The following is an 18,064-nucleotide window of genomic DNA, read 5'->3' as shown; positions in this document are numbered from 1 at the left end:
GGAGAGGAACCTACTTCGGCAGAAGTCGTGACACAATACCCCATAATGACAAAGTGAATACAGGTTTTTAGAAATGTTAGCAAATTGATAAAATATAAAAACAGAAATACCTGATTTACATAAGTATTCAGACCCTTTCTTATGAGAATCGAAATTGAGCTCAGGCTCATCCTTTTCCATTGGTCATCCTTGAGATCTTTATAAAACTTGATTGGAGTCCACCTGTGCTAAATTCAATTGATTGGACATGATTTGGAAAGGCACACAACTGTCTATGTAAGGTCGCACAGTTGACAGTGCATGTTAGAGCAAGAGGCCAAGCCATGAGATCGAAGGAATCTCCGAGACAGGATTGTGTCGAGGCACAGATCTGGGGAAGGGTACCAAAACATTTCTGCAGCATTGAAGGTCCCCAAGAACACAGTGGCCGCCATCATTCATTTTCATATGGAAGAAGTTAGGAACCACGAAGACTCTTTCGAGAGCTGGCCAAACTGAGCAATCGGGGGGAGAAGGGCCTTGGTCAGGGAGGTGACCAAAAACCTGATGGTCACTCTGACAGAGCTCCAGAGGTCCTCTGTGGAGATGGGAGAATCTTACAGAAGGACAACCATCTCTGCAGCACTCCAACAATCAGGCCTTTATGATAGAGTGGCCAGACCGAAGGCACTCCTCAGTAAAAGGCTCATGACAGCCCGCTTGGAGTTTGCCAAAAGGCACCTAAAGGACTCTGACCATGAGAAACAAGATTCTCTGGTCTGATGAAACCAAGATTGAACTCTTTGGCCTAAATGCCAAGCGTTACGTCTGGAGAAAACCTGACACCATCCGTACGGTGAAGCATGGTGGTGGCAGAATCATGGTGTGGGGAATGATGAATCATGTTTTTCAGCGGCATGGACTGGGAGACCAGTCAGGATCAAGGGAAAGATGAACGGAGAAAAGTACAGAGAGGTCCTTGACGAAAACCTGCTCCAGAGCGCTCAGAACCTGAGACTGAGGCGAAGGTTCACCTTCCAACAAGACAACGACCCTAAGCACACAACCAAGTCCATGCAGGAGTGACTTCGGGACAACTCTCTGAATGTTCTTGAGTGGCCCAGGCAGAACCCGGACTTCAACCTGATCGAACATCTCTGAAAAGACCTGAAAGAAGCTGTACAGCGAGGCTCCCCATCCAACCTGACAGAGCGTCAGAGGATCTGCAGAGAAGAATGGGAGAAACTCCCCAAATACACGTGTGCCAAGCTTATAGCGTCATACCCGAAAAGACTCAAGGCTGTAATCCCTGCCAAAGGTGCTTCAACAAAGTACTGATTAAAGGGTCTGAATACTTACGTAAATGTAATATTTCTTATTTTTGTATTAATTTGCTAAAATGTGACATGAAAATAATAGCTTGGCTGTAATAGCTGGTAGCCATGTTGGTTAAGTGTGCCTCAAATTCTAAATCAATCACAGACAGTGTCACAGGCATAACACCCCCACACCATCACACCATCTTCCTCCATGCTTCACGGTGGGAACCACACATGTGGAGATTATCCATTCACCTACTCTGCGCCTCACAAAGACGCGGCGGTTGGAACCAAAAATCTCATATTTGCACTCATCAGACCACAGGACAGATTTCCACCGGCCTAATGTCCATTGCTCGTGTTTCTTGACCCAAGAAAGTCTCTACTTCTTATTGGTGTCCTTTTGTAGTGGTTTCTTTGTAAAAATTTGACCATGAAGGCCTGATTCACGTAGTCTCGTCTGAACAGTTGATGTTGAGATATGTCTGTTACTTGAACTCTGTGAGGTAAAATCTTAGGTGCAGTTAATTGCCGATTTCTGAGGCTAGTAACTCTATTGAACTTATCCTCTGCAGCAGAGGTAACTCTGAGTCTTCCTTTCCTGTGGCGTGAGAGCAAGTTTCATCATAGTGCTTGACGGCTTTTGCAAATGCAGTTGAAGGAATTTTCAAAGTTCTTGAACTTTTCCGGATTGACTGACCTTCATGTCTTAAAGTAATGATGGACTGTCATTTGTCTTTGCTTATTTGAGCTGTTCTTGCCATAATATGGACTTGGTCTTTTATCAAATAGGGCTATCTTCTGTATACCACCCCTACCTTGTCACAACACAACTGATTGGCTCAAATGCATTAAGAAGGAAAGAAATTCCACAAATGTACTTTTAACAAGACACACTTGTAAATTGAAATGCATTCCAGGTGACTACCTCATGAATCTGGTTGAGAGAATGCCAAGAGTGTGCAAAGCTGTCATCAAGGTAAAGGCTGGCTACTTTGAAGAATCTCAAATATAAAATGTTGATCTGTTCAACACTTTTTTGGTTACTACATGATTCCATATGTGTTCTTTCATATTTGTGACGTCTTCCCTATTATTCTGCAATGATAAAAATTGTAAAAAAAAGAACTATGGAATGAGTAGGTGTGTCCAAACTTTTGACTGGTACTGTATGTCATTAAATGACATGTGCTTAACTATGTGGTTTTAATGTACAATAGCTGTGGTTCCTCTTATTTTGGGAGTAATATAACATGATCTATTTTCAATACATGCAACCTAAGAGTTCATGCATGCAAGACAGAGGCTTAGGTTACAGTCAATCGGTCTGAGGGTTTGAAAGTTTTAAAGAACTACTTTTTATTTAATCCCACATTGAAATGAAAGCCAATGAGACAGCTAAAATTGGGCAGTATATTACAACTGTATTTAGTACTAGATAGAAATGTCCTAACAGGGTAATCATGCTGCCTGACAAGTTGAACGATGCTAGCCTTGATGAAGCCCTTACTCTCTTGTGGTTGTTGTAATGTAGCGTGATTTCCTTAGGGTCACGCAATCTGGCTTCAAGCCTACCTCAGGTCAATACCCCCTTCTATCATTTGCTGCTCTGATAAGCAGAAGTAGGATAGTGTATGAGGATCAAAAGCACGTCCTGTTGAGGGATTTGTGATAAAGAAGCACATGTTGTGTTTTCTGAACCGAGGGAGTAGTGTTAATTAAGATCCTAGCCTTGATAAATCTGTTAAGAAATCCCCCTTGGGAGATATCACTCTTGGCATCTCCCTTGGTGTTCCCTTAGGGCAGAGTTTCCCAAACCTCTCCTTGGGCCCATTCAGAAGTTTCACATTTTTGTTTTAAACCTTAACTGGCACACATGGTTCAATTAGTGAACTATTCATCAAGCCTTTGATGAATTAAATCAGGTTTGGCAGTTTAGGGTTAAAACTAAATGTGAAACTTCTGGGAGGGCAGGTGGAGAAACGCTGTGTTAGGGTCAGATGCCCCAGGGTAAAGCTCTATTTAGGGAGATACTCCCCCATCATTAGCTGCAATATGGTCACCTGTTCCGGTAAGGTCTATGTCCTCTGCTGTGACTTCTGATGACAATAATATACAATTAACATGAGGCAGCCAGGACTGGTGAGGTTGTAGTCCAACGGAAGCAAAGAGTGGAGCCGATCCTGGGTAAAACTTGCTATTAGGCTACAAAAGCACACTTTTAAAGGCAACAAAACAAACGGAATAGAGCGCTTCGTAACTGAGGGTTGAACACATCCTCATTTGCGTCTCCATCACAACCTCACTTTTGTGCAGCTGATGCTGGCTATTTAATTGGGAATTAAAGGGGAAGCACCCTATTGGAAGGAGAAGCACTGAGACGGTTCGGACAAATTCAGGGCTGTCACAATATGCTCTCTATTTAGAAACAAAACTAAATAAGTACATAACATTTACCATGTCTTGAGGCCTTCTTAAACCTTTTTTGTCCAGGTCTTTGGTGAATGATGTTGCTGCGGCTGTCCCACTCTATCCATTGGACAGGGGCAAGGCTAATGGAAGGAGCAGGTGACTCGCTTTGCAGCTCGCTCCTTCTGATCCTAAAGTATTTATTAAAATCAAACATAGAATGGGAATCTGTGTGTGATTAAAATTTCAACGGTGCGGTATGTACCCAGAATTCAACTGCCTTAAAAATATACAGTGGAATTGGGAAGAAATGTCACTTACAGCTAGCTACATGTGGAAATTATATTGCTGTGTGTTAGCTTTCTTGTAGTGCCTCCTCAAATGCCACCTGTGCCGCATCACGCTCTTTGCTCAAGCTTTTTTCTCTATTTGGTTGAACATAAGCATTATTGCATGTTGACATAGAAAAGCAAGTACTAAAATGTGTGATCATATACTGTGAGACACAGTCAAATATATAGTAGATTCACACATCAGAAGGAAATTGGTATACATGGTTGATTTTCATTATCGTGGGAACTGCCTTATATTGTGTAAAAGCCAAAGGCCAAGCCTCCACAGTTAACATGTTTTTGTTATTTATCTGCTTTAACTCAACTTTATTAACTAGATTTGTATATTGACATTTACACAATTTGTATACAGACAGCAAAATGAGAATTACAGTTTAGTTTAAAATGTGCAGCCACCAGTGTAGCGATGTAATCATATTTCTATGGCACACACAGGCCATAAATAAACTAGCTACGCCATCAAATATCTAATTAAAAGGCTTTTTATTCGGTTTATTGGTTGCAACCCAGCCTCTCATTAACTATGTACAAATAAGAACAATGTTTTTATGTACTAATTAATGAGATACTGGGTTGGACTTGACCATATTCTACTGTGGAGCGCATGCTACCGCCCACCACACGCTCTTCTACAACTAAAAGGACCAATGAACCGTCAATATGTAAATCAACAAACCACGATTGGATGGATTGGAACTCCAGGTTTGACGATTTGGCCCCTCCTTCACATGAATGAATGGAATTTTCCACTATCTCGCGTTCAGTAAATTACACGACTGCGAGACTGACGATACTTTCAAGTACAGGAACGAAAGATCTCATTTCACATTTATTTTAGGTGAGTATCATTATCGAACGTTGGCAAATATCAATGTCTCACCATTGTATTGACAATTGCAATGTCATCGGTGATCTTTTTCCTAGCAATACATTATTGGAAATGCAGCGGCTAGTTAGAAGTTAGGCAACGAGCTCGCCCGTAATCAAATAGCTCACGCTAGTGCAACTAAATTACATGCCAGAGATTTGAGTACGAGTTGTTGCTATAGATATACTTGATGATTAATGTTTCAGCAACGTTAGCTATAGCTAGCGAAGTTATTGAATTGGCAATTTCCAGATAAATACAAGCTAACTAACGGTAGCTAGCAAGCTATAAGTTAGTCATTATACGTTACCATGGCCTTGGTAATGTTAACATTAGCTAAGTCAGTAAATGAGGCAATGGTAATAACACATATGAATGTTATTGAATAAGGTTGCTTGTAAAAAATATCATAGATGAATACACAAGTTAGACTGGAGTTGAATCTTGTTCACATGCTGACACGGAATGTGTCTTAGCTAACTTAGCAACTGAGCTGATGCCTCGGGGCCAAGAACACTTTCAATTCATGCAAACGGATGCCTTTGAGGTAGGTACACCCAAAGGACACTGATTAGCACTAACTTTTTAACATTACTAGCTACACGCACATTTTACTCAAGAGTAGCAAGCAGGTTGTAATAATGCGTTTATAATACGTGGGTCAACGTGGACAGTACTACTTGAACTGGGAGCAACGAGTTGTGCTCTTTATTTCTTAAATTTTTATTTAACAGGGCAAGTCAGTTAAGAACAAATTCTTATTTACAATGGCGGCCTTACTGGGGAACAGTGGGTTAACTGCCTTGTTCCGGGGTAGAACGACAGATTTTTTCCCTTGTCAACTCAGGGATTCGATCTAGCAAATTTCGATAACTGGCCTAACGCTCTAACCCAGGGGTGGAGAACCTTTTTGCCATCAAGGGCCATTTGGATATTTATAAATTAATTTGGGGGCCATATTATTACAATTGGCTATTTTCTGATTTATTCATGTGTTAATGTGACTTTAATCACTGACATTGGTTTCATTGTTTAAATATGACTTATGTTGTCTCCTTGAGTATTTAGAAAAGTGCTAGTCCTATTTAAATAAATATTAGTATTGTAAATAATGCTATTATGATTACTTGTTCAAACTCACCTCTAATGCGATGGCTGAAACAGTTTATCTTTGACGTGGCGTTTGATGTCAGCTGGCAGTGAAGATGACGCTACTCGCAGCTGGTTTTCCAGGTTTGTGTCAGTCAGTCTTGAGCGGAATCGAGTCTTTGCAAGAATCAGTTTGGAAAAGAACTGCTCATAGCAGTAGGTCGTCCCGAACACAGATGCAAATTTAAGTGCATGTCTCCTCAGAACAGGAAAATGCTCAGCACTAATGTACATTTTGTAGAACTCAAGGAGAGGGAGGTTGTTGTACCTGGCTTTGAACTCATCATTGCTTTGCAGCTCAATGACTTTGTGTTGTAGGCCATCCGGCACATCCGCTGGTTCGACGTTAAACGGGGTTGCAAATATGTTCAACTCCAGTTGTTTACTTTTCACATCCCTAAACTGCTCACAAAATGCCTTTGCGAGCTTTCCCCACTCACCGGCATATTCCCACGTCATCTCAGGCTCTTGTCCTTGCGTAGTAGGAAAATGCACTGTGTTACCCCTTTCTAGTTGGACTTGCCACAGCTTTCATTTCGTACGATGTCACGTTTTACAGGAGATCGCTGAGAAGCTGGTTCGACCCTTTGGAGCTTGACGTTCAAGTCAGACAGATACTTGGTTATGTCCACCATGAAGGCCAAATCAAACATCCACTTGTCATCACTCAGTTCCGCGACAGGGTTCCCCTTCATCTCCATGAATTGTTTACATCATCCTTCAGTCCGTAAAACCGCGCAAGCATATTTCCACGGCTCAACCATCACACCGGTAAACCAGATCACCATACTCCGATTGGTCAGACCAGTATTGAATAGACTTTAGCATGGGTACTTCCTGTTTGATTTTCTGCCTATAGGAAAGGAGGAGCAACATGGAGTCGTGATCAGATTTGCCAAATGGAGGGCGGGGGAGGGCCTTGTAGGCATTTTGAAAAGTTGAGTAGCAGTGATCCAATGTTTTACCAGCGCGAGTACAGCAGTCAATGTGCTGGTAGAACTTCGGTAGTGTTTTCCTAAAATTTGTTTTGCTTTGTTAAAATCCCCAGCTACTATAATTGCGGCCTCAGGATATGTGGTTTCCAGTTTGCATCAACTCCAGTGTAGTTCTTTGAGGGCCGTCATGGTATCATCTTGAGGGGGAATATACACGACTGTGACTATAACCGAAGAGAATTCTCTTGGGAGGTAATGTTGCTTTTGTGTACCTCGTCCTCTAGACTAAAAGTCTATATATAATCTCCCTGGCTCTTCCCCTCCAGAACTCTACTCAGCTGCTCATCAGCACTTGATCTACTGACCACTACAATCTACTTACAACTAGCTAAGATCTCACAGCTCCGTTCTACATCTGCTACCTATCTGAAATATACCATGGCCAAGCAGCAGATCAGGTACTGTCACTGTAGGTTTCTCTATCTCATACTGTATGTTCAATAGATGTTACTAACCCCAGAAAATTAATCATCAGTACAGTTTTCATAAGGGCATGCATCCATTATATTTTATCTATTTCAAGTGCGTTGAAGTTCTGTGATATGCCAATCTGAACATAAACTCAAACTGTTTTTTTCCAGCCTTCCAGCTAAACTGATTAATGGTGGTATTGCTGGCATTGTGGGGGTTACCTGTGTGTTTCCCATCGACCTGGTAAAGACCAGGCTACAGAACCAGAGGCAAGGCCAACAGACCTACAAAAACATGTGAGTCCTTTACTCTGTCCTCCCTTCTCATGTCATGCCGTGTGACTGCATAGCTAAATCTTGATCGTTTATTGGATGATGATAATAATAATAATACATTTTTTTAAACTCAAAGGCATGGAAGGATGACACTAACATACCTGCCAACATGCATGCATTTTTTATTCCATGCACACAATTACAGTTCAAAGTAGCTGGTACTCAACCGTCTCAAGTTGGAGCTGAGCCAGTCAAACGACTTCGGCGAGTTGGAAAAATCTCTAGCGCTCCGTCCCGTGGCCGTAGTACTATTGTCCTTCCGCCAACTGGATGGCAGCTCCCCACTTCGTCCATTGATACCACTTATGTGTGAGGGGAAAAATAGAGAACGAACTGTTAACCAAATATATAACATTTGTACAGATGGCGGCAGGTAGCTTAGCGGTTAAGAGCGTTGAGCCAGTAACCAAAGGGTTGCTGGTTCGAACCCCCAAGCCAACTAGGTGAAAAATCTGTCTGCACTTGAGCAAGACAGTTAACCCTAATTGCGCCTCCTGTAAGTTGCGCTGGATAAGAGCGCCTGCTAAATGATTCAAATGTAAATGTTGGTGTTAGTCAAGCACAACCACTATTTTGTAGTTGGCTCCTTAGTTAAGGCGTCATTACGATGAAGGTAGTTAGCTACAGAGTTTAGTTAACTAAGTGAGAATACTTTCTTGCCCGCACATGCTTTGATCTCCGCAAAGGTAGTGGGTGTGAGGGCATTGACGAGCAAGGAAACGTGCAGGGTTGCGGTAGTTTAGTGCGCGTCGCTGCATGGATGGAAACAGACATGGCAGAGAGAGCTGTTCCGCCCAATACTGTCCTTCAGAGAAAGTTGTTAGGCCTACTAATCTGAACAGTTTATGGTCATTAATCAGTACTTGATCTGTCCTCTTGATATGGCTATGTCAACAGTAGGCTGCTAATGATGTGATAATAGTCAGTTCACCAATGACAACAAGGCATGCTGAATGAATGGTCGCCTAGTAGTCGGACCTAACTTGATGGATGAGGTCAGGGATAAAGATCTGCAACAAGCTCATATAGGCCTAGTTCAGTTGTTTCATATTCCAAATAGCTTACAGTAAACTAGAGTACGACATTGCATCCAGTAATTGAATTATTCAGAATTTTCTCTCCGAACAAAATTTAAGACGCCAGTTTACATTTTCACTAGGCTATCCACATCGACACCTATTATTTAGAATAATCACTACCCCAAAATTTAACCTAGAAAAATTGTCATTGGGACTACAATTTTATTTAGGATCATACACAAGACTTGGATACAATGTTTGATGTAGTTTCAGACTCAAGGTTTCAGGAAATGGCCGTTGGAGTTTTCCCTTCCTGACCGTAGGCCTACATTAGCACCACCTTGTCGGAAAATCCTAGGGAGAACCCTGATTTGAACAGTTAAACATATTTCTAGTTGGCTACTGATGAGCAGGCAATTACCAAGTATCCATAAGTCTATAGCCCACCATTCTTATTGAGGCAGTCTTTTTGCCAACATCATTATTATGCTTAAAAGGTGCTCAACTGGTAAATTCTTCAAGGTTAGCAGGTCTGCACTAAATATATAGGATGGGATATCTTGGTCAGTACTTCAAAGAATCCGGTTGCCATTGTGAAAGCATAGACTAATGCCAGGTTTTGAATCCGGTGTCTGTAACGACTGACTCCCGCCATTGTCCTATTCTTTCCCGTTGAGTAATCCTGAGGAATGTGCGAGGGGAGATGAAATTTCCCTCTGCTCTGTGCACCCATTCAGCTGTCATCTCCACTCCAAGCCTTAAGCCCCTTGATGTTCCTTAGTTGTGTTTCACCTACATGGGTAGACATGGCTGTACTTTGTATTTACATATTATTTGTTGGATGACGTCTCTTTGAAACTTTTTGTCATGATTGCAGCTATTCATGAAATAATTAGTTGTTGTGAGAAATTTCCCTCATTCTGACATGTCTTTTCTCTCTCAGGATGGACTGCCTTGTCAAAACCGTTAGATCAGAAGGATACTTTGGCATGTATAGAGGTAAGAGTAATTTCATTTTTAGTCTTAGTTTTATAGTAGTGGTTCTATACCTAGTCAACGGGGTTATTAGTGAAATTGCAACAAACTGATCAGAATTGAATTATATATTGACTTAAAGTATAAGCTGTCAAGTTGCTGTTCATAATTCATGCAGTAGTTGCTCATTACTGATAGAAAAAAAACAATATTCACATGTGACCTTAAAAATTGATAGATTGTCACCACAATGTAGTGATGTTTATATGCATCCTTCATTATGCAAATTGTTTGTTACTTCATGCTCATTTGAATTTTAATTGAATGACAAATGGTAGAATATTCTCCATCAGTCCTTTATAAAAGGAAATTGTCACATTTTCAATTGATCACATGATCAGTGTTCAGTGAAATGCATTACTATAGCCTTACTGAAACTGAATATTGTATGTAACACATTTATGATGGGCAACAGTGTCTATTGTGGAGAGGAGGTTGGAGCCCGTTTTATGGAGCTCCATTTGTGTGAGGAATGCTTGTTTTTTTTGCATCTGTGTTTTTCATATTACAGACGTGGATCCCCCTGGGATATTGAGAGGCTAGCCGATATGGCGCAGCCACGCTGGAGGCAAATCATTTAATGGTTCTTACTACACTGCTCTATTTCAACTAGGCAAACATTGTTGTTTTTTTATGTGCTATCTGTGAAATATTTTTCTCCTTCATGTCTTTATACAACTTATTCTCACCTCTCCTGTCGACTCTTTTGACTTTCTCTGTTCGTTCACCAACACTTGTGATCATTGACATTCAGTGTTCTTGGGAAAATGTATATCGTAGTAGTTGCTAAGGCTACCTTCATTCTCGTCTATCCATTCCCCACTGGCACGTAGACTAGCCTACACCTTAATCTAAAGTCTTCTTCCCACATAGTTTTCTAAATAAATGTTGGTCTTTCTTACATTAGATTAGCCTAACTTTTCACATTCTCAATTTTCATTTCCCATCCTCTCTGCATGCCCTTTTCTGGTCTCTTCTCATTCATGTTCTGCTTTCATCATGTTTCTCATGTTTTAATGTAACTCATTGTCTTGACTTGCTTGTGATGAATTTTTAAGGTTTGACTAATGGTCAATTGTTTTGTCTTCAGGTGCTGCTGTGAATCTGACCCTGGTCACTCCTGAGAAGGCCATCAAACTAGCCGCAAATGACTTCTTCCGGCAGTATCTTAGCAAAAATGAGTAAGTGACAGTTTACATTTCTGCCATTTTAAAGACAGTAGATTAAGAGGAAGATTGATGTAGTGTAATAGATGTGTAATAACGTGTCCAACTAATCATTGACGAGACCAATCCCATGCATGCTTTCTAATCTGATTCTTTGTTGCAGGAAGGGCTTGACGGTGTTTAAGGAGATGTTGGCAGGATGTGGTGCAGGCATGTGCCAGGTTGTCATTACTACTCCTATGGAAATGCTCAAGATTCAACTTCAGGATGCAGGAAGGCTAGGTAAGCAAGGTCACAGTATTTTCCTGATTTGATTGATGATGGAAGTTTATGCAAATATATGAATGTATTTTTGTTGTTTTTCATCCCAGCGGCTCAGCAGAGAAAGCCAGCCTCGATGTCACCCACTAAGTTGGCTTCCACCAGGGTGCTGAGCAGATCCTACAACGCGGGGCCCAGCACTGCAGTCAGTGCGTTGTCTGCTACCCAGATCGCCCGGGAACTTCTCCGCACACAAGGCATCCAGGGCCTCTACAAAGGCCTCTGGGCCACCCTCATGAGGTAAGGGATTGTTACACATGAATGTGACTCATGTGAAGTAATTTGTTTTATGGGGCGCTGGGCTAGAAAACAAACAGGAATATAACTTATATATATAAAGTTTAAGAACACCTACTCATTCAAGGGTTTTTCTTTATTTTTACTATTTTCTACATTGTAGAATAATAGTGAAGACATCAAAACTATGAAATAACACATGGAATCGTGTAGTAACCAAAATGGTGTTAAACAAATCAAAATATATTTGAGATCCTTCAAATTTGCCACCCTTTGCCTTGATGACAGCTTTGCATGCTCTTGGCATTCTCTCAACTAGCTTCATGAGGTAGTCACCTGGAATGCATTTCAATTAACAGGTGTGCCTTAAGTCAATTTGTGGAATTTTTTTCCTCCTTAATGCGTTTGAGCCAATCAGTTGTGTTGTGACAAGATAGGGGTGGTCAACAGAAGATAGCCCTATTTGGTAAAAGATCAAGTCCATATTATGGCAAGAACAACTCAAATAAGCAAAGAGAAATAACAGTCCGTCATTACTTTAACCTTTCTGGCGCAGGCGTTCCGCTAGCGACCCACCTCGACAACATCCGGTGAAATTGCAGAGCGCAAAATTCAAATTACAGAAATAGAAATATTTAACATTCATGAAAATACAAGTGTCATACATCAAAATAAAGCTTGTTAATCCAGCCGCTGTCAGATTTCAAAAAGACTTTACGGCGAAGGCACACCATGCGATTATCTGAGGGCAGCGCCCCGCATACAAAAGCATGAAAAACATTTTTCCACCAGGCAGGTGCGCCACAAAAGTCAGAAATAGCGATTATAATAAATCCCTTACCTTTGAAGATCTTCTTCTGTTGGCACTCCAAAAGGTCCCAGCTACATCACAAATGGTATTTTTGTTTGATGAAGTCCTTCTTTATAACCCCAAAAACTCAGTTTAGCTGGCGCGCTTCATTCAATAATCCACCGGTTTCCCTCCTTCAAAATGCATACAAAATGAATCCCAAACGTTACCAATAAACTTCTCCAAACAAGTCAAACAACGTTTATAATCAAACCTCAGGTACCCTAATACGTAAATAAACGATAAAATGTAAGCCTGAGAATTGTTATTGTCTTTACCGGAGATAAACAACAAAGAAAGCGCTCTCATCCACACGCATGAAAACACTACAGACAAAATGGGAGCCGCTTAGAAAAACTACAAATTCTATCAAATTTTTCCAAAAACAAGCCTGAAACTCTTTCTAAAGACTGTTGATATCTAGTGGAAGCCCTAGGAACTGCAATCTGGGAGGATTTCGCGTCATAATAAACATGACAGCCATTGGAAACAGTGGTAGGCTGAAATTATTATTTTTGTTGGATGGTTTGTCCTCGGGGTTTCGCCTGCTGTATCAGTTCTGTTATACTCACAGACATTATTTTAATAGTTTTAGAAACTTTAGTGTTTTCTACCCATGCATATCCTAGTTTCTGGGCATGAGTAACAGGCCGTTTACTTTGGGCACGCTTTTCATCCGGACGTCGAAATACTGCCCCCTAGCCCAAAGAGGTTTTAAGACATGAAGGTCAGTCAATCCATAAGATTTCAAGAACTTTGAAAGTTTCTTCAAATGCAATAGCAAAAACCTTTCAAGCGCTATGATAAAACTGGCTCTCATGAGGACCGCCAAAGGAATGGAAGACCCAGAGTTACCTCTGCCTCAGAGGATAAGTTCGTTAGTTACCCGCCTCGGAAATTGCAGCCCAAATAAGTAACAGACACATCTCAACATCAACTTTTCAGAAGAGACTGTGTGTGAGTCAAGCCTTCATGGTTGAATTGCTGCAAAGAAACCACTACGAAAGGTCACCAATAAGAAGAGACTTGCTTGGGCGAAGAAACACAAGCAATGGTCATTAGACCGGTGGAAATTTTGTCCTTTCGTCTGTCCAATTTTTGTTTTTGGTTCCAACCGCTGTGTCTTTGTGAGACGCGGTGTGGGTGGACGGATGATCTCTGCATGTGTATTTTCCACCGTAAAGTATGGAGGAGGTGGTGTTACGGTGTGGGGGTGCTTTGCTGGTGATACTTTGTGATTTATTTATAATTCAAGGCACACTTAACCAGCATAGCCTTCACAGCATTCTGCAGTGATACAACATCCCATCTGGTTTGCGCTTTGTGGGACTATCATTTGTTTTTCAACAGGACAATGACCAAACACACCTCCAGGCTGTGTAAGGGCTATTTTATTAAGAAGACGAGTGATGGAGTGCTGCATCAGATGGCCTGGCCTCCACAATCCTCCGACCTCAACCAAATTGAGATTGTTTGGAATGAGTCGGACGCGGAGTGAAGGAAAGCCAACGAGTGCTCAGCATATGTGGGAACTCTTTCAAGACCTTTGGAAAAGCATTCCAGGTTAAGCTGGTTGAGCGAATGCCAGGAGTGTGCAAAAATGTCATTGAGGCGAAGGGTCGCTATTTGAAGAATCTCAAATATTAAAAAATATATTTTTTTATTTGTTTTAACACTTTTTTTTGTTACTACATGATTCCATATGTTATTTCATAGTTTTGAGGTCTTCACTATTGTTCTACAATGTAGAAAATAGTAAAATAAAGAACCCCTTGAATGAGTAGGTGTTCTAAAACTTTTGCCGGTGTTATGTAATGTATGTATGTATGTATGTATGTGTAAGCAAGCATGGGCGTATACGTACAGGTTGGTCTAATCCTGGATGCCAATTGGTTAAAAATGCATTCCAGTCGGTGTCTATTCCACAAGTTACCACCTGCTAAATCTATGACTTTGAAATGCCTATTTACTCTTTTCCACCTGACTGCGCAATCCACTGTCTCATCAGTCCAGGCAGACAATTTATAAACTTGATAAACTTCTGGCTGCACTGCTTGACGTGACCGTAAGTTAGCCGTAGTTGGCTAGATAGCAAGCAAGGGATAGGAATGTTGTCAGCCAGTCTCGGGCCTTTGCCTCGGGCCTAACAACAACTGTGCCAATTTATACTCCAAACACTGGCTTCTCTGGCATTATAGCTTAAATCTATAACTAAACTGAGCAAAATAAGAAATGTCCCTTTTTCAGGACCCTGTCTTTCAAAGATAATTTGTAGAAATCCAAATAACTTCACAGATCTTCATTGTAAAGGGTTTAAACACTGTTTCCCATGCTTGTTCAATGAACCATAAACAATTAATGAACATGCAACTGTGGAATGGTCGTTAAGACACTAACAGCTTACAGACGGAAGGCAATTAAGGTCACAGTTATGAAAACTTAGGACACTAAAGAGGCCTTTCTACTGACTCTGAAAAACACCAAAAGAAAGATGCCCAGGGTCCCTGCTAATCTGCGTGAACGTGCCTTAGGCATGCTGCAAGGAGGCATGAGGACTGCAGATGTGGTTAGGGCAATAAATTGCAATGTCTGTACTGTGAGTTGCCTAAGACAGCGCTACAGGAAGACAGGACGGACAGCTGACCGTCCTCGCAGTGGCAGACCACGTGTAACAACAACTGCATAGGATCGGTACATCCGAACATCACACCGCGGGACAGGTACAGGATGGCAACAACTGCCCGAGTTACACCAGGAACGCACAATCCCTCTATCAGTGCTCAGACTGTCCGCAATAGGCTGAGAGAGGCTGGACTGAGGGCTTGTAGGCCTGTTGTAAGGCAGGTCCTCACCAGACATCACCGGCAACAACGTTGCCTATGTGCACAAACCCACTGTCGCTGGACCAGACAGGACTGGTCAAAAGTGCTCTTCACTGACAAGTCGCGGTTTTGTCTCACCAGGGGTGATGGTCGGATTCGCGTTTATCGTCGAAGGAATGAGCATTACACCAAGGCCTGTACTCTGGAGCAGGATCGAGGTGGAGGGTCCGTCATGGTCTGGGGCGGTGTGCAACAGCATCATCGAACTGAGCTTGTTGTCATTGCAGGCAAACTCAACACTGTGCGTTACAGGGAAGACATCCTCCTCCCTCAGGTATCCTTCCTGCAGGCTCATCCCGACATGACCCTCCAGCATGACAATGCCACCAGTCATACTGCTCATTCTGTGTGTGATTTCCTGCAAGACAGGAATGTCAGTGTTCTGCCATGGCCAGCGAAGAGCCTGGATCTCAATCCCATTGAGCACGTCTGGGACCTGTTGGATCGGAGGGTGAGGGCTAGCGCCATTCCCCCCCCAGAAATGTCTGGGAACTTGCAGGTGTCTTGGAAGAGTGGGATAACATCTCACAGCAAGCACTGGCAAATCTGGTGCAGTCCATGAGGAGGAAATGCACTGCAGTACTTAATGCAGCTGGTGGCCACACCAGATACTGACTTACTTTTGATTTTGACCCCCCCAAAATTTTTGGTTATTCACATGTCTGTGGAACTTGTTCAGTTTGGGTCTCAGTGGTTGAATCTTGTTATGTTCATACAAATATTTACACATGTTAAGTTTGCTGAAAACACATGCAGTTGACAGTGAGAGGACGTTTTCTTTCTTTGCTGAATTTATTTACCAACCAGTGAAATACTTGTTTTGTGTTTCAGAGATGTTCCCTTCTCCATGGTCTACTTCCCACTGTTCGCCCACCTCAACCGGCTGGGCCAGCCCTCTCAAGATCAATCGGCACCCTTCTACTGGGCCTTCTTCTCTGGCTGTCTGGCTGGCTCTACCGCAGCTGTGGCAGTCAATCCTTGTGATGGTGAGTTCGTAATCTCTGTCTCGGTTTGTTGACCCACTTTTATTAAGCTAGTGGAATGTGGGTTTGATTTACTGCTGTAGTTCCTGCTATAACAAGTTCTCGCACTTTATTCCAGTTGTGAAAACGAGATTGCAATCTCTAAACAAAGGCGCCAGTGAGGAGAGCTACAACGGTGTGGTTGACTGTGTCAGGTACGGAGTCAGTCTTATCACTCTTAATACTTGTATTTTCCTGCCTTTGATCTTTTTGCAACTTCACAACCAGTGAGGTCTATAATAATTGATTTACACACATTCCTGCAGTTCAAGCAGTGATGATTTATTTATTCTCTGTCTCATGGCAGTAAGATCATGCGTAAGGAGGGTCCCTCTGCCTTCCTGAAGGGAGCAGGCTGCAGGGCGCTGGTCATCGCTCCTCTCTTCGGCATCGCACAGGTCATGTACTTTATTGGCATCGGAGAGTTCATCCTGGACCTGTCCCCTTTCAACTAACTACCTGTCTGCGTGAGATGAGCAACCCTGCCTGGCTGTGCATGGGACTCTCACACGTCGGATGAAAAGTATCTCAGAAAAAGACTGGCAGCTATACACCGTCAGTATATATTACAGAAAATAAACCCACGTAAGACTGTTGAGGTGTCAGAGCTTTGGAGCCTGGAAAAGACAGGAAAACCTCCTGTATGGTCTAATGGCTGCACTGCACGTCCTCCAAATGTTTTCCTGGCTTATTTAATGGGCTGTGACCAATGTTTTCGCCAGTTTGCTGAACTGGGGACCGAGAACTGCAAGTGGCTCTGCCTGGGGAGCACCTCTGGTTCCTTTTTCTCTGTGAGGCACAGGAGGTGGGGACCACTTCAACACAACCAATGACTGAAGGCCATTTCACACCTTTAAAAAAAAAAATGTAATTCATTGTTTGTCTGAAATTTTTGGGGGGATAATTTAAGATTCCACTTTTGTGCTGTTGCTTGAATGCAATAGTGTGGAGTCGAGATGTTGTGTGGGTATTTCAAAGCCTCAATCATGTACTGTATTTGCAATCATGTGACTTCTTCAAGCCTTCAATTAATCCGATTTACATGTCTGAATTGTTAAATTCACTGTGGTCAACTGAGGCCAAAAATCTCGAAATATTCTAGAAGTAGCTTTTTATCATTTTTTAAAAAAAGAAACACATTTTTAACTGGCACCATTTCACCAAGGTTTAGTTTGAGATCGATGGACCAAGCACTTAATGGCTATTCCACAGCAACAACTCATGGTTTGTTGCCAGACAGATGACCCCCATCATGGTTTAATGAATTGTCAGCACTGTTAATCTTTTTTTGTATTGTTTTTATATTCTATATACTTGTGAGATGAATTCATATAATGTAGTATATACATTAGAGTTGTGGAGTGTTCTGTTGTTGTCCATGTTACTTCAGGGATATATATATATATATATTAGGTCAAGACTTAGATTAGTTAATGGCCATTATTTAGTTTTTTTTTGTATTAATAACATGCCCCTAAATTTCATGCAAATAGTTTTGTATTTTCCTTATGAGTGGATTGGTATTTCTCCACACTGTAAGGAAGCAATACTTTATCCAGACTGACTGAGCCTGCCAAATGGCATCACTGATACGATCTGCACCCAGGTAATCTAACACAGGAAATGACTGTTACATTGGTTTGTATGTTGTATTTCTAGTTTTGTTTGAGTATATGTTTATCAAATAAACATCTAACAGCTGTCTGCTCTTAAC

At 41.8% G+C, this 18,064-nt stretch overlaps 1 protein-coding gene across 3 annotated transcripts; it reads left to right on the top strand.

Moving 5' to 3' along the window:
• The first annotated feature begins 4,783 nt into the window (after positions 1–4,783).
• LOC139535426 (mitochondrial glutamate carrier 1-like) lies at positions 4,784–18,063 on the top strand. 3 transcript variants are annotated; one of them, XM_071334821.1, is made up of 10 exons: positions 4,784–4,898; positions 7,339–7,470; positions 7,654–7,779; positions 9,781–9,836; positions 10,963–11,053; positions 11,202–11,320; positions 11,410–11,599; positions 16,160–16,314; positions 16,430–16,505; positions 16,658–18,063. In XM_071334821.1, exons 2-10 carry the CDS (start codon positions 7,451–7,453, stop codon positions 16,803–16,805), a joined length of 981 nt encoding a protein of 326 aa, XP_071190922.1. In that variant the 5' UTR covers positions 4,784–4,898; positions 7,339–7,450; the 3' UTR covers positions 16,806–18,063. The 3 variants fall into 3 exon arrangements, with proteins under 3 accessions (XP_071190922.1, XP_071190924.1, XP_071190923.1); XM_071334823.1 differs by lacking the exons at positions 4,784–4,898; positions 7,339–7,470; positions 7,654–7,779; positions 9,781–9,836 and adding an exon at positions 10,305–10,440; XM_071334822.1 differs by lacking the exons at positions 4,784–4,898; positions 7,339–7,470; positions 7,654–7,779; positions 9,781–9,836 and adding an exon at positions 10,323–10,455.
• The last annotated feature ends 1 nt before the right edge of the window (position 18,064 follows it).

Source organism: Salvelinus alpinus, chromosome 12, assembly GCF_045679555.1.
Source record: "Salvelinus alpinus chromosome 12, SLU_Salpinus.1, whole genome shotgun sequence".
NCBI classification, from domain to species: Eukaryota; Metazoa; Chordata; class Actinopteri; order Salmoniformes; family Salmonidae; genus Salvelinus; species Salvelinus alpinus.
Note: the sequence above shows the minus strand (reverse complement) of the source record. Positions and strands in the feature narration are given on the sequence as shown.